The 13,191-nt window shown below is 54.8% G+C and overlaps 1 protein-coding gene across 3 annotated transcripts in view; it reads left to right on the top strand.

The window, feature by feature from the left end:
* Window positions 1-13,191, top strand: part of CLCN6 (chloride voltage-gated channel 6) — a 32,796-nt gene that overhangs the window by 15,300 nt on the left and 4,305 nt on the right. The window contains exons 9-22 of one of the 3 annotated variants that reach the window (XM_047869376.1): window positions 517-575; window positions 1,393-1,525; window positions 2,109-2,222; window positions 2,530-2,696; window positions 3,224-3,350; window positions 6,019-6,145; window positions 6,433-6,586; window positions 6,684-6,843; window positions 6,955-7,061; window positions 8,214-8,400; window positions 9,270-9,424; window positions 9,574-9,730; window positions 11,347-11,454; window positions 11,597-11,722. In XM_047869376.1, the coding sequence (XP_047725332.1) occupies window positions 517-575; window positions 1,393-1,525; window positions 2,109-2,222; window positions 2,530-2,696; window positions 3,224-3,350; window positions 6,019-6,145; window positions 6,433-6,586; window positions 6,684-6,843; window positions 6,955-7,061; window positions 8,214-8,400; window positions 9,270-9,424; window positions 9,574-9,730; window positions 11,347-11,454; window positions 11,597-11,722 (1,881 nt within the window). Of the gene's footprint in view, window positions 1-516; window positions 576-1,392; window positions 1,526-2,108; window positions 2,223-2,529; window positions 2,697-3,223; window positions 3,351-6,018; window positions 6,146-6,432; window positions 6,587-6,683; window positions 6,844-6,954; window positions 7,062-8,213; window positions 8,401-9,269; window positions 9,425-9,573; window positions 9,805-11,346; window positions 11,455-11,596; window positions 11,723-13,191 lie in introns of those variants that run through there. The other 2 variants (XR_007154546.1, XM_047869377.1) reach the window with 2 other exon arrangements.

Genomic DNA, 13,191 nt, shown 5'->3' with positions numbered 1-13,191 from the left:
GTCTTCTGCTGCAGCTTTCAGATCCTCCTTTTGCTCAGCAGTTTCCCCTTTTGCTTTGCTTTGTTTCTTTTTTTTTTTTTTTTAAGATTTATTTATCTTGAGAGAACATGAGAACACGTGCACGCATACGTGTGTGCGCACGTGAGTGGGAGAGGGGCAGAGAGAGAATCCCATGCTGTCAGCGCGGAGCACATCGTAGAGCTCAATCCCATAACCCTGAGCCGAAATTGAAATCAATAGTTGGACGCTTAACTGAGCCACCCAGGCACCCCTCCTCTTCTCTTCCTTCCTGACTTGTTGACTGTGCACTAAATGCGATTTCCAAAGATCCTAGAAATATGGGGGCAGGAAAAGAAGTTCTTTCCAAAAATGATGCCTTCCCCCCCCACCCCCACCCATGTTCTTCTGGACTTCTCCTTCTTGTCACACATCTGGCTGGGTGTGCTCAAGCAAAGGGACTTTCCAGGGCCTCGGTCCCTGTGGGCCCCCCTCTGACTTTGTTTTCCCTTCCTCTAGTTTCAGAGCATCTCCTTACGGAAGATCCAGTTTAACTTTCCCTATTTCCGAAGTGACAGGTATGAAAACCCAACCCACTTCATTTCCTGCTGCTCAGACCCCTACAGTCACTGAAGCTGGCTTGTGGTCTGCCTGGCCAGGCAGGCTGCGTTCGGAACCCCACCATCAGAGAAGGGGAGGCTTTGAATGTTTCTGAGAATGTGCACTAGGGCCATGGTGGCATCATGGCTTCTATTTTATCATGACCTAAGGCCTAGAACCATCTCAGGCAATGAAGAAGACAGCCCAGTATCGAATACGTGACCAAGAAGGTCCATAGGCATATTGTCGAGAACGTGTTTTATGTTCCAAAATGTCATACTTGGTCAGCTGCCTCTGTGGGTTGCAAGGTGCTCTTCCTGGTACTTTTTCGCCCCATGGGATTTGTGTGTGTTACCGACCTGCACGCCTTGCTGGGCCCTTGCAATCAGGGGCCCAGGTTCAGAGCTGTCCATCTTCTCGTATCAGGAGTCCCGCCGGTCACTGTTACCGCTCCTCTGCATGTAAACAGCGCTTTGACATTGTTCACTGATGCTGAGGCTTGCTAGAAGAAAGATCTGGTGAGAACGTGGCTCAGCAGTGACCGACAAAAGTCTGCACTCAGTCCATGTTCAGAGCAGACTGACGTCACGGAGCCCCTCCGACTCAGGAGTGTGTTTGGCTCTTAGGTAAACCGTATTTGCTGCTCAGTCGGCCTCACCAGACACCTGCCCGTCATGAGCCCTGACTGTTTGCGCGTCACAAGACATTGGTGGACCAGGAAGTAAAAACTGCCTTCTGCGGCCTGAGGACTCTTTTTTTGGGGGGTAAGCCACCTGTCTGTCTTCTCTCCCCCAGAGACAAGCGGGACTTTGTATCAGCGGGGGCAGCTGCTGGAGTTGCTGCAGCTTTCGGGGCTCCCATCGGGGGGACCCTGTTCAGTCTGGAGGAGGGCTCATCCTTCTGGAACCAGGGGCTCACGTGGAAAGTGGTAAGGAGGACTTTGAGTGAAAACCTTTTCCTAAACCTAAAACCGCTCCCGCCCCCGAATTAAACTAGACCATCTCTTACTTGGTGTGTTTACCTGTCATTTGGTTGAGACCAGGATGGGTGACTATATCAGAAAGTCCTTTGCTCTAGCCCCGTAACCCCCAAACTTTGGACTTTACTGTACTTTTCCTGTTAATGCCCCCATCCTCAAATCAAACTGCCCTTGTCCTCTGTTGATGAGCCGTCTGGCGTGACAATGGGAGACGGGCTGAGGTCAGAGGCAGGCAGTGGCAGAGCTTGGACTTGAACCCTACTAGCGTCCTACCTCAGACTACTGTGTTCCTCCTCTCGTATTTGCTGTTCCTTTTAGGGCACAATATCCAGTCCCTAATAGGCGCTAAATAAACGGACTCTCCCAATAGGCTGTTGAACGCATACTTCTTACGGCCTGATTTCACACTTTCTCATGCTTGATGTGCCCACGGCGGGTTTCTATGCAGGGCAGTAGGTGTCCTGAGGCCGCGTCCAGCAGAAAGTAGGACTTGTCACTACTGAATGTTCTCGTGTGTCCCCTTTTCTCCTAGCTCTTTTGTTCCATGTCCGCCACCTTCACCCTCAACTTCTTTCGTTCTGGGATTCAGTTTGGGAGTTGGGGTTCCTTCCAGCTCCCTGGATTGCTGAACTTTGGCGAGTTTAAGGTAGGTTTTATCCTTTCTTCCGTAGTTGTTGGTTTTTGTTTTTGTTTTTACTTGACCTATGAAAATCGCTCTTAAGTACCAGAGAGAAGTCGTCAGAAGGGCAGGTATGGCTTCCGGTGGGGCATCTCTGCCCCGTTAGTCTCGTGTGTGTGCTCAGTGCTTGGCGTGGGTGGGCTTCCAGCACCGCATTGGCTCTTGTAGAAAGAAAGCAGCCTCGCCTCTTACTTCTTTCTTCTCTGCTTCTTTCCCTCCCTGTTCTCACGGGCACTATGGTTTTTCTCTCTCCCTCCCTTGCCCCTTCTCTCAGTGCTCTGACTCTGATAAAAAATGTCATCTCTGGACAGCTATGGATTTGGGTTTCTTCGTCGTGATGGGGGTCATTGGGGGCCTCCTGGGAGCCACATTCAACTGTCTGAACAAGAGGCTTGCAAAGTACCGTATGCGAAACGTGCACCCGAAACCTAAGCTCGTCAGGTACCTGTGCAGTCGCCTCCCCAGCCTGCCGTGGCTCCCTGAGCTTCCTGTGGACCGGGCCACCTCTCCCTAGGAGGGCGAGCGTGTGAAGTGACCCTCCTTCCCGTGCCAGCTTTGATTTCGTGTCTCAGACGGGGTCGTAGATCTCCTCTATTTGTCAGACAGGCCAAAAGGCTGAGTCTGAGCTTAACTTACATCAGAGTTGCTGGTTGAGTCCCAGCCGTTAGGACATGTGACAGAGTCAGAAGGCTCTCACCCCGGGACCTAAAATGGAGGGCCATTTTGTTCCTCTGAGAGAGATGATGTGGATGTAGCAGCCCGTGTTACTGGCTACCCACTGTTTACATACGCCTTGCTGGGATGCAGTGAGCCGCTGACAAATTCTGCACAGATGCTGACTGACTAGAGGCTGCCGGGCGTGCTCTTTGGGGAAGTGATGGTTGGGGGTAGACAGGGTTGTGGCTTTTTAGTTCCCAGGACTGGGGTGTCTTTTTATCTTGTAATAACAGCTGTGCTTTGCTTCCTAGAGTCTTAGAGAGCCTCTTGGTGTCCTTGGTAACCACTGTGGTGGTGTTCATGGCCTCGATGGTGTTAGGAGAATGCCGACAGATGTCTTCTTCGAGTCAAATCGGTAATGACTCATTCCAGCTCCAGGTAACCCGTGTGCACCTGCTACCTTTGTCCTCTACCCACAAAAAAAAAAAAAAAAAAAAAAAGAAGAATCCAGAAATGTATGACCTACCTGCCTCTGCTTAGGGCTAGTAGATACGTTGGGTTCATTGCTCTGCGCCTGTGTCAGATTGCTAAGAGAGGAATCTGTAGTGGCCTTTCTACTGAAGCAAGAATGTCCACGCTCTGTCCTTTTCACTTTGGTGAAGAGTCATGGACATCCTAGAGGGGAAGTCTTCTCTCTCTCCAGTCCCCCGGCCCCCCTTTCTGTTGATCCATATTAACTGGAGACCAGCTCAGGAAGCTGATCATCCCTTCTTCATCAAGCCCCAGTTTCCTCTTCTAACTCTTCACCCCTGAAAGGTGCCCACCAGCCTCACCGTGATTGTGAGAATCACCCCTAAGAGGGGGAGAAAGGAATGTCTGTTTTGGGGTGATCAGTGATCTGGCTCTCCTGGCATCTTCTGGTTCTTACTGGGTTTAGGTCATTTACTGGCATATGTTCTTTTTCCGTCTCTCTTTCTCTCTCTTTTTAGGAGTATTTAGTATTTTCTAGAACCTTTCCCTGAAAGAGCAGGGTCATTGAGGGAAGCATTAGAGCTTTGTCCCGCAAGTTTTTGGTCCAACCTGTTGGGTTTAGAGAGCCGAATCTAGTCAGCCAGATGCAAGGTTCTGGCCTCTAGGTTAGGGGCTCAGGAGTGTTCACTAAGTCCCCTGTCCTCTTGTTGTCCCTGAGTAGCCGCTAAGCTCCCTCAAGGCCTCGGTAGGGACGTTTTCTTGGATGACTGTCCTTTTGGTGTCCCCAGGAGCATCCATGAATAGCACGTGTTAGATCAGGTGTCAGCAAACTATGGCCCATGGGCCAGAGCTGGCCTTTGGCAACTGCTTGTTTTTGTGTAGCCCCCGAGCCAAGAACAGGGTTTGCATTTTTAAAGGCCGTTAAGGAAAAGAAGAATGTGCAACAGAGGCTGTCTATGGCCCGCAAAGCCTAAAAGATTTATTATGTGGCTCATTATAGAAAAAGTTTGCCAGCCACTATCGCTAGTCAGTCCTGAGGCGATCTCATCACCAGCCCAGCATTTTCCAAATTTGTTTTGTGGAATGTTGACATATGTGATTCGGGAACAAACAGAAAAGAATTCTGCAGTCTGACAGGGTAACCAGAATTAAACAGGTTGCTCTAATACGGGACTTCCTAGGGCCTTTAAGATTCCAGGAAGTGTGACAGACGTTTGGAACGTTTATTGGGTGCCAGGGATTCCACTAAGCACTTCACGTGCAGGACTCCATCGAATCCTTACCACTGCCGTGTTGGCACCCCATTTTACAGGTGGGAAGACAGACAAAGTGAGGTCTTGACCGTGATCTCTCAGTAGCATATAACATGAGGTCGGCATTACTCCCATTGCATAGGTGAGGCAGCTGAAGCTTTCACAGAATGAAATGCCTCTCCCACCGGGCTGGCGAGGGGCTGGGTTAGAGGCCAGTCCTTCTGCATGTGGAGCCTGTGCTCTACCTTCAGCAGGTTCCCTGATCTCCAACAAGTGCTGTGCTGCATCTCGATGCACTCGACCGCAAGACTCTTTCCTGGGAGCCCTCAGGACTGGGGTTCCTCTAGACATAGTCTGGGAAACACTACACCCGTTGGTCATTCCGCGGTCACACACACATTTCTCCCTTGGCAGCTCCTCCCTGCCAGGTTCCTCCAGTAAGGGGCACCGACCTGCTTCCTGCGGCAGCCCTCATCCAGCTGTATCGCCCAGGCAGGCTCACCTGGCAGGACTTTGCAAACCCATCACCTCACAGGACGGCATCTCTAGAATGTCCTCAATAGAACTGAATCCAGGCAAGATCCATTACTCGTGATGAACTTTGTAGTAACAGTGTATCCATACACACAGTGTTAAGTACCCGACCTGTACCGTTGTGCACCAGAAGCTAAAACACAGGGACTGTCCTGCCCCAAATGCCCTTATCCTCCGATGAGTCAGGCCGCTACCAGGATGTCCTCTTCCCACACAAAATGGCAGAGAGAACGAGAGGTCTGAATCGTGGAGAAATCACCTCTTTTTCCTGTTGGGGTTTTGTTCAGCCAGACGGGCCTGGGAGGGAGAGACAGCCAGGAGCAGAGCATCTCCTCCAGGCCTCGTGTGGAACTGGCTTTTCTCCTGCAGAAAATGCAGGGGGGGGGGGGGGGGGGCTTTTTCCATTTGGACCCAAAGTCGGGGCATTGGGTCAGGCAGGAACCTGGCCTGTCCTCCACCATCACCTGTCACCTCCCAGCAACTCATCTGTCACCCACCTCCTCTTCCCACAGCCCACGGGGCTCTGGGGTCAGGCTTCTGGCAGTGTCACCTACTAAATTAGCACCAGGAGAGGAAGCAGAGGCAGATCCATGGCGAATTTCATTGTAGTAACTCAGGAGCCCTCCTCCCGATTCTTGTGTCCTCAAAACATAAGGAATACAGTATTACGGTTGGCTGCTCGTGGCTAGAGATCTGTTTTTGCCACAGGTTTAATTTCTGGGTAAAACTTGCGAGCCAGACTTTCTCAACCTGAGCAGAGACATCCCGCTTGAAGACTCTGAGCGCCCTGGTCCGGTGTATTGACCCTTTAGTGACCTTGTGCCTACTTTTTGATTCCTGTGTCTCAGGTCACATCAGAAGATGTCAATTCAAGTATCAAGACCTTTTTTTGTCCCAACGAGACCTACAATGACATGGCCACACTCTTCTTCAATCCCCAGGAGTCTGCCATCCTTCAGCTTTTCCACCAGGACGGTGAGAGTCCGTGAGCCTGCCGTCCTCGGGCGATCGGTCTTTCCTGCAGGGAACAAATTACCATTTCTCTGCCCCTTCTGTCGGCCCACGGACACAGCCACGCTCGCCCTCAGATCTGAGCAATGGGACTTTTCTTTCGTAATACCACCCCAGACCAGGCCAGAGTTTCTGCCTCCAGTGTCGGAGGCGGACTGGTGGGGTACGGAAGGATCTGGAAGGAGCCAGGGCAGCCCGGTGGGCCTTGGTGGCATCCGGTGGTGGGACTCAGGGTGGCCCTTGCCTTGCAGGCACTTTCAGCCCTGTCACCCTGGCCTTGTTCTTCGCCCTCTATTTCCTGCTCGCGTGTTGGACCTATGGCACTTCTGTTCCTAGTGGCCTGTTTGTGCCTTCCCTGCTGTGTGGAGCCGCTTTTGGGCGTTTAGTTGCCAATGTCCTCAAAAGGTACCGTGTGTGCGCGTGAGCACGCCCGTGTGTACATGCTCGCGGGTGTGGAAACCTTGGGATCCTCAGCCAGGGTCTCGGTTTCCTTCGTCCCCAGCTACATCGGCTTGGGCCATATCTATTCGGGGACCTTCGCCCTGATTGGTGCCGCAGCCTTCCTGGGTGGGGTCGTGCGCATGACCATCAGTCTGACGGTCATCCTGATTGAGTCTACCAACGAGATCACTTATGGGCTCCCCATTATGATCACTCTGATGGTGAGTGCTCCCCTTCCCGGCCTCTCTCAGGTGCGCGGCCAAGATTCCCCACGCACCCCCCCCCCCACCCCCCACAGCAGCTTCTTTTCAAGTCTTTGTTTCCTGTTTCAGGTGGCCAAATGGACGGGGGACTTTTTCAACAAGGGCATTTATGACATTCACGTGGGCTTGCGAGGCGTACCACTTTTGGAGTGGGAGACAGAGGTGGAAATGGACAAGTGAGGCCACGCCTTGTCTTCGTGTGCTTGTTTCAGAATTTATAAACCCTGGGGCCCAAGGGATGTTTGTATCAGGGTGGGGGGTGGTAATTAAGGTTCTGCGGTTGGGCTGCAGGAAGCATGTAGGTGTGGCGGGGACCCGGGGGTGGAGGACAGAGGGGCCTGGTGGGGGCAGAGGTGGGCAGGCTGCTTCCTGGTGGTCTTTGGCTCCTGTGGCATTCCGGCTAAACGCGAAGGGGGGTCTCTCGAAGAGGCCTGTGTCATGACGACGTTTAAGGGTCTGCCGAGCCCTGTTGAGTGCAAACCAGCCCGCTTCCCGCCTAACGAGTGTCATGCTATCAGCTGTGCTTTTTCTGGGCATCATCACCAAATTCTCCACCAGCCCACAGATGGTTTGGGCCGCCTGTGTCTGGGTATCCCACCCGGCCCTGAGAGTCCCACAGAGGGATCAGCAGACTTTCTGCAAAGGGGCAGATAGCGTCTTCAGCCTTGCGGGCCACGTGGTCTCTGTTAACGTATTCAGCTCGGCCACTGCAGTGCAGACGCAGGCACAGATGACACGCAAGTGAGCGGGAGAGGCCAGATTTGATCTGTAACCTGCAGTTGCCACCCCGGTGGAAAAGGACACCCCGCGCTTTTTTTTCTTTTAATTCCAATAGTACGATTAGCAGTTCAGTGGTAACACAAGCAGCGTGCCATAGAGGGCTGAGGAGGGAATGGCCGATCACCCGGACAAGTGGATGGGGTCTGTGGGGAGGGGACATTTTGTGTGGAGCTGAGGGGTGAGGAAAGGCCCACCGGTTTGGCAGAGCAGGGAGGGGCGTTCCAGGCACGGGGAAGGGCATTTGCAAAGGATAGAAATCCAGAGGAGCTGCCAGAGAGAGAGGGAGACACAGAATCTGAAACAGGCTCCAGGCTCTGAGCGGTCAGCACAGAGCCCGACGCGGGGCTCGAACTCACGGCCCGTGAGATCATGACCTGAGCCGAAGTCGGACGCTTAACCGACCGAGCCACCCAGGCGCCCCAAGAGGAGCTGCCAGAGATGGTTCGGAAGAGGGACCCCCACGGTCCAGGAGTGCAGGAGCGCCGGGACTCGCTCCCGAGTGCTGTGGGCTCTCTGCTCAGGCTGGACGGCTTTCCTCCCTCCTCTAGACTGAGAGCCAGTGACATCATGGAGCCCAACCTGACCTACGTCTACCCGCACACCCGCATCCAGTCTCTGGTTAGCATCCTGCGCACCACGGTCCACCACGCCTTCCCGGTGGTCACGGAGAACCGGGGCAACGAGAAGGAGTTCATGAAGGGCAACCAGCTCATCAGTAACAACATCAAATTCAAGGTACAGCAGCCCGAGGGGAGCGGTGGGCGACAACCAGGCAGTTTCTTGACACCCTCATCTCGTGCCTGCCAGCCCGTAGGTGGGGTGCCCTGGTTGGCTCTTGGCGGGGAGAATCAGCCAATCAGCCTCTTCATTGCGTGCAGCGAGAGAGTGAGTGTAGACATGATAGCAAGTGTGGACTTCGTTAGGCCATCGGGACATGTGTCCGTTCTCATTCCAGCAATCCGTGTAGGCGGATCTTTTGTTTTAATTGACGTGATTTATGGCATATAAGTGGTAGCAGGGGGCTCTCTAGAGTTGTCAATGACAGAGATGGACTTGGGCCTACTTACAGACAGAAAAAGAAACAAGCCGGAGGCTGCAAGACTGACAGGAGAGCTGGGGAGTGGGGAGCAGCACGCCGGGTGTGCGGGCGGCTGGCAGACGCCCTGGAGGGGACGCCAGCCGCTGCTCCTGATTTGAAATCCAGGCAGTGGGAGAGTCCCGCTGCCTCACGGAGGCCTTGTGCCCACCCCTTGGCTCTGGGGGCCAGGCCCACATACATCGACGGTCCCCCCACGACGTGATGTAGGAGAGGGGCTCTCCCTTGGAGAGTTGAGGAGGGGCTGCTCCCAAACCCAAGGGGTGGGGAAGTTGGGCCGGCAGAAAACCGCAAGATCCCAACCCCGAGGCTCAGAGAGGTTCCTTTCAATCCCAAGCCCCCTGAGCCACCGTGAAGATTTCTTGCAGTTCCTCTGTCGGCTTATGCTTTTGACCCCACCGTCCCCCAAATCCCCAAGCTACGAAGATGCCACGTTTGTGTGCCCGTGCCCAGCAGTCGCTGGCCGCCGTGCTAGAAACCTGTCCCCTCCCCTCCTGCCCACGCACAGAAGTCCAGCATCGTCACCCGGGCTGGCGAACAGCGCAGGCGGAGCCAGTCCATGAAGTCGTACCCGTCGAGCGAGCTGCGGAACGTGTGTGACGAGCACGTCCCCGAGGAGCCGGCCGAGAAGGAGGACCTTTTGCAGCAGATGCTGGAGCGGAGGTGAGCGCGCGGGCTCCGGAAGAGCCGGCGCTCTGCTGTTAGCTCCCCAGCTTCCTGGGGATTTGGGGAGCTGGTTGGGGACGTGGGGGAGAAACAAGAAGCAGTCCTGCTGAGGGTGTGCTAGGCAGCGTCTGGTTTTTATGTAACAGATACACTCCCTACCCCAACCTATACCCTGACCAGTCCCCGAGCGAAGACTGGACCATGGAGGAGCGCTTCCGCCCTCTGACCTTCCACGGCCTGATCCTGCGGTCACAACTGGTCACCCTGCTCGTCCGAGGAGTTTGTTACTCTGAAAGTCAATCAGTGAGTGTCTCTGGTCTGCACTGGGATTCTCGAAGGCACGGGGTGGCGGGAGGACAGTCTCTGTGCCTCCGCTGGAGAGGCCAGGTGCCAGCGGGCTGCTGTGAAGGGTGCGTGCGGCCCCGCGGCTCCCTCTGCCATGGTCCGTGCCTCTCAGGTGACCCTGAGCCGCAGGGGACTCTCCCAGTCACCTTCCCCTTAGTCTGTGCGCTGGCTGTCAAGTGTCCTTCTAGCCTGCAGACTTTTAACATAGTTTCTACGCTTTGATTTCTGATTCGGGCGAACTTTTGTACGTACGTTACCAAAAAATACTGTTTTTCCCATTAATTTCCTTTTTTCCTTTCCTTTGGTGTTTACGGAGAAAAGCAGGGGTAGGAGGGGGTGTCTTGTTCAAAGTGGTCCCTGTGGCGACCTGAAGACCCTGAAGGTTGCCCAGAGGCCCGGTTTCCAAACTGACACTCCCGGTTCGGCTCTTGCCCACAGAGGCCAGCCTGAGGTCACTCGTGGTCCTGGTGGCCTGTGGAAGAGAGCCAGCGTGGGGCAGGACAAAAGGGGCCACGGGGAGAGCGGTCTGTGGTGAGGACAGCCTGGCTGGATGAGGGTGGAGGTGGCGTGTGGGGCACAGGAGGGGTGAGGTGGGCTGGGTGACTGAGCAGAAACCAGCCGGAGCAGGTGCCGCCCGGCAGGCGGCGGGTGGAGGACGCTGTGTGCAGAGACAGCGGGGTCCCGGGGAGAGAGATCAGGACAGAGCAGTGACTGGTGCTTGCAGCCACTGTGCCCAGCCTGAGTGCCAGTGGTGGTGGCCCAGGAGCCCAGGGAGGGCGGAGGGAAAATCTAAAATGCTCAGGATACAGGGATGGTAACAGAGCTGCTGTGTCCGTTCTCCGTGGCTGCCGTGTCCATTCCCCGTGGCTGCCGTATCCAGTTGCCGCAAACTGGGTGGCTGCAAACCACAGAAATCTATTCTTTTCATGATTCTCAAGGCCGGAGTACCAAGTCCACACGCCAGCGGGCCTTGCTCTCTGGAGAGGCTCCAGGGGAGGGGCGTTCCTTGCCTTCCAGTCCGTGCTGGCTGCCGGCCATCCTTGGCACGGCGTGGCTGTGGATGTGTCACTCGAGTCTCTGCCTCCGTTGTCACGTGGGCTTTTCCCTCCGCATCCTCTCCTCTGTTTCGAGGGACAGCCGTCATTGGATCTAGGGCCCACCCTAATCCAGTATGACCTCACCTTAACTTGCTCACATCCGCCAAGACCCTGTTTCCGATATGGCCTCGTTCCCAGGCAGCAGGAGTTAGGACTCAGATCTTTTGAAGGATACAGGTCAACCCACGACAGCTGTTGGCTAGCTGTTCTCTCATTTAGACTCCAGAATAAGCCACATCCATCTTACAGATGAAGAGAAGCAGGTTCCGAGAGATCAGGAGACTCCGCGAGGGTGGCAGGCTGGCGGGGAGCCGGCTGGAGATGGCGGCGGCTCTGTGCCGAGCGCTCTGTTCTGCACTCCTTGCGCCGGGTGGGGCCGTGGCTGGGGGGACATGGACTTAAAGGGGGAGGGGCCCTAGACGTGACCCTGACGGTCGCTGTGCCCGAGCAAGGACAGTGTCTTGGTCGGGATTGCAGAGCGCCAGCCAGCCTCGCCTTTCGTACGCCGAGATGGCTGAGGATTACCCGCGCTACCCGGACATCCACGACCTGGACCTGACGCTGCTGAACCCACGCATGATTGTGGTGAGCGGGGCTGTCCCTTGGGGCGGGGACCCCAGAGAGGAGGCCAGCAGCCCGTCCCACGCGGAGCTGGTCGGCGCCGTGCGCGCCTCATCCTGGTTAGGGTGGCGGTGGCCGCCGGTGACTTGTGTTGTCCCCTCTGCAGGACGTCACCCCGTACATGAACCCTTCGCCCTTCACCGTTTCACCTAACACCCACGTCTCTCAAGTTTTCAACCTGTTCAGAACGATGGGCCTGCGGCACTTGCCCGTGGTGAATGCCGTGGGGGAGGTGAGTCTGACTTCCGGTCTGCCCACAGCCGTGCCTCTTCTGGAGAGGACCCTCCCCCCCCCCCCATGACCCCGTGACCGCAGTGCCAGGTGCGAGTCAGGGCCTCCCAACCAGCAGGGTTCCTGGGGCCAGAACCTCCTCCGCAGCCCTCGGAGGACCTTTGCCTCCTGCGTGTTGCTGACGCGCACACTCCGCTCGGCCAGCAGGTGTCGCCAGTGTCACGGCAGCCTTAGCACAGTCCAGTTTCGGGTGTCCAGGTTTTCGTCACCCTCCGTGGGGGCCTGTACTTCCTGGAGGAGGGGCTCTGCTCTCCACCTAGGATGAGCATTTATAACATTAAATGAGAGAATGTCAAGCAAAACACTTGAACGGTTTTAAAAGATACAGCCAGGTACAACTAGTAATCATTGCTGCAGACTTTTCCTTTTTTTCTTTTTAGAACTCCATGTTTTTTCTCTCATTACGCAGGTGTTGTTTGGTTGCTAAAAAGACGTATGTAAGAAAATGTAGAGAAGCAGAATATAAACAAAAAGAAATACCAAAGCGTTATTTCTAAGAGGTAGCCATGCTGTCTAGCCAAGGTAGAACTTTTGTCGTTCTTCTCAGCATCTAGGAGTAGCGATTTCATGTATCAAGTTTTAATGAGAATGTTATCACTGTTTATACTGTTTAATACCCTAATGCTTTGTTTAATCTAGAGGAAATGACTTTCGGTGGCAGAAAACTTCGTTGGCCTACAGTATAGATATATTTTTAAGTTTATGTTTATTTTGAGAGAGAGAGAGGGAGGAAACACGTGGGGGAGGGGCGGAGGGGGAATCCTAAGCAGGCCCCCAGCTGTCAGCACAGAGCCCGATGCAGGTCTCAAACACACGAACCACGAGATCATGACTTGAGCAGAAATCAGGAGTCAGGCGCTAAATCGACTGAGCCACCCAGGCGCGCCCCCCCCCCCCCCCCCTGGCTTATGGTATTTTAGTTGGCTGGATAGCATTCCACTGGCTGGCTGTCGGCCACTTACCCAGCGGTCCTCTGTTGGGGGATATTTTATTAAATGTCACTCTAGTGTTCACCCTCCTGAGACTTTGGATCTGTGCTGCCAAGTGGCCCCCCACCCCCGGGGAATGAAACCTCTCTAAATAGAAGCATCCTATGGCAGACACTGGCACCCCACAGCCTGCTCTTCGTGGGTGTAGTTGTGGGGGATCAGATCGTGTTCCTTGAAACACAAGTCCAGTGAGGGTTCTGACACGTTTCGCGGTGCGGAGTACCCACGTGAGTGACAGATGTGTGTTGCCGCCTCGGTCACAAAAACCTGTTTCTCTGGATGCATCCTCTGCTGTACTTCTGTCCCTGTTCCGCACACGGGCAGTTCCGAGTCTCTGAACACCGGCTCGGCGTCCCACGGCGTAGCTCGTTTCTGACACCATGTACCTGGAGGTAGCTAGCATGTGACCGCACATGTTAAG

This window comes from Prionailurus viverrinus, chromosome C1 (genome assembly GCF_022837055.1).
Source record: "Prionailurus viverrinus isolate Anna chromosome C1, UM_Priviv_1.0, whole genome shotgun sequence".
Lineage (NCBI taxonomy): Eukaryota > Metazoa > Chordata > Mammalia > Carnivora > Felidae > Prionailurus > Prionailurus viverrinus.
The sequence above is the reverse complement of the archived record's forward strand: the minus strand, read 5'-3'. Positions and strand labels throughout refer to the sequence as shown.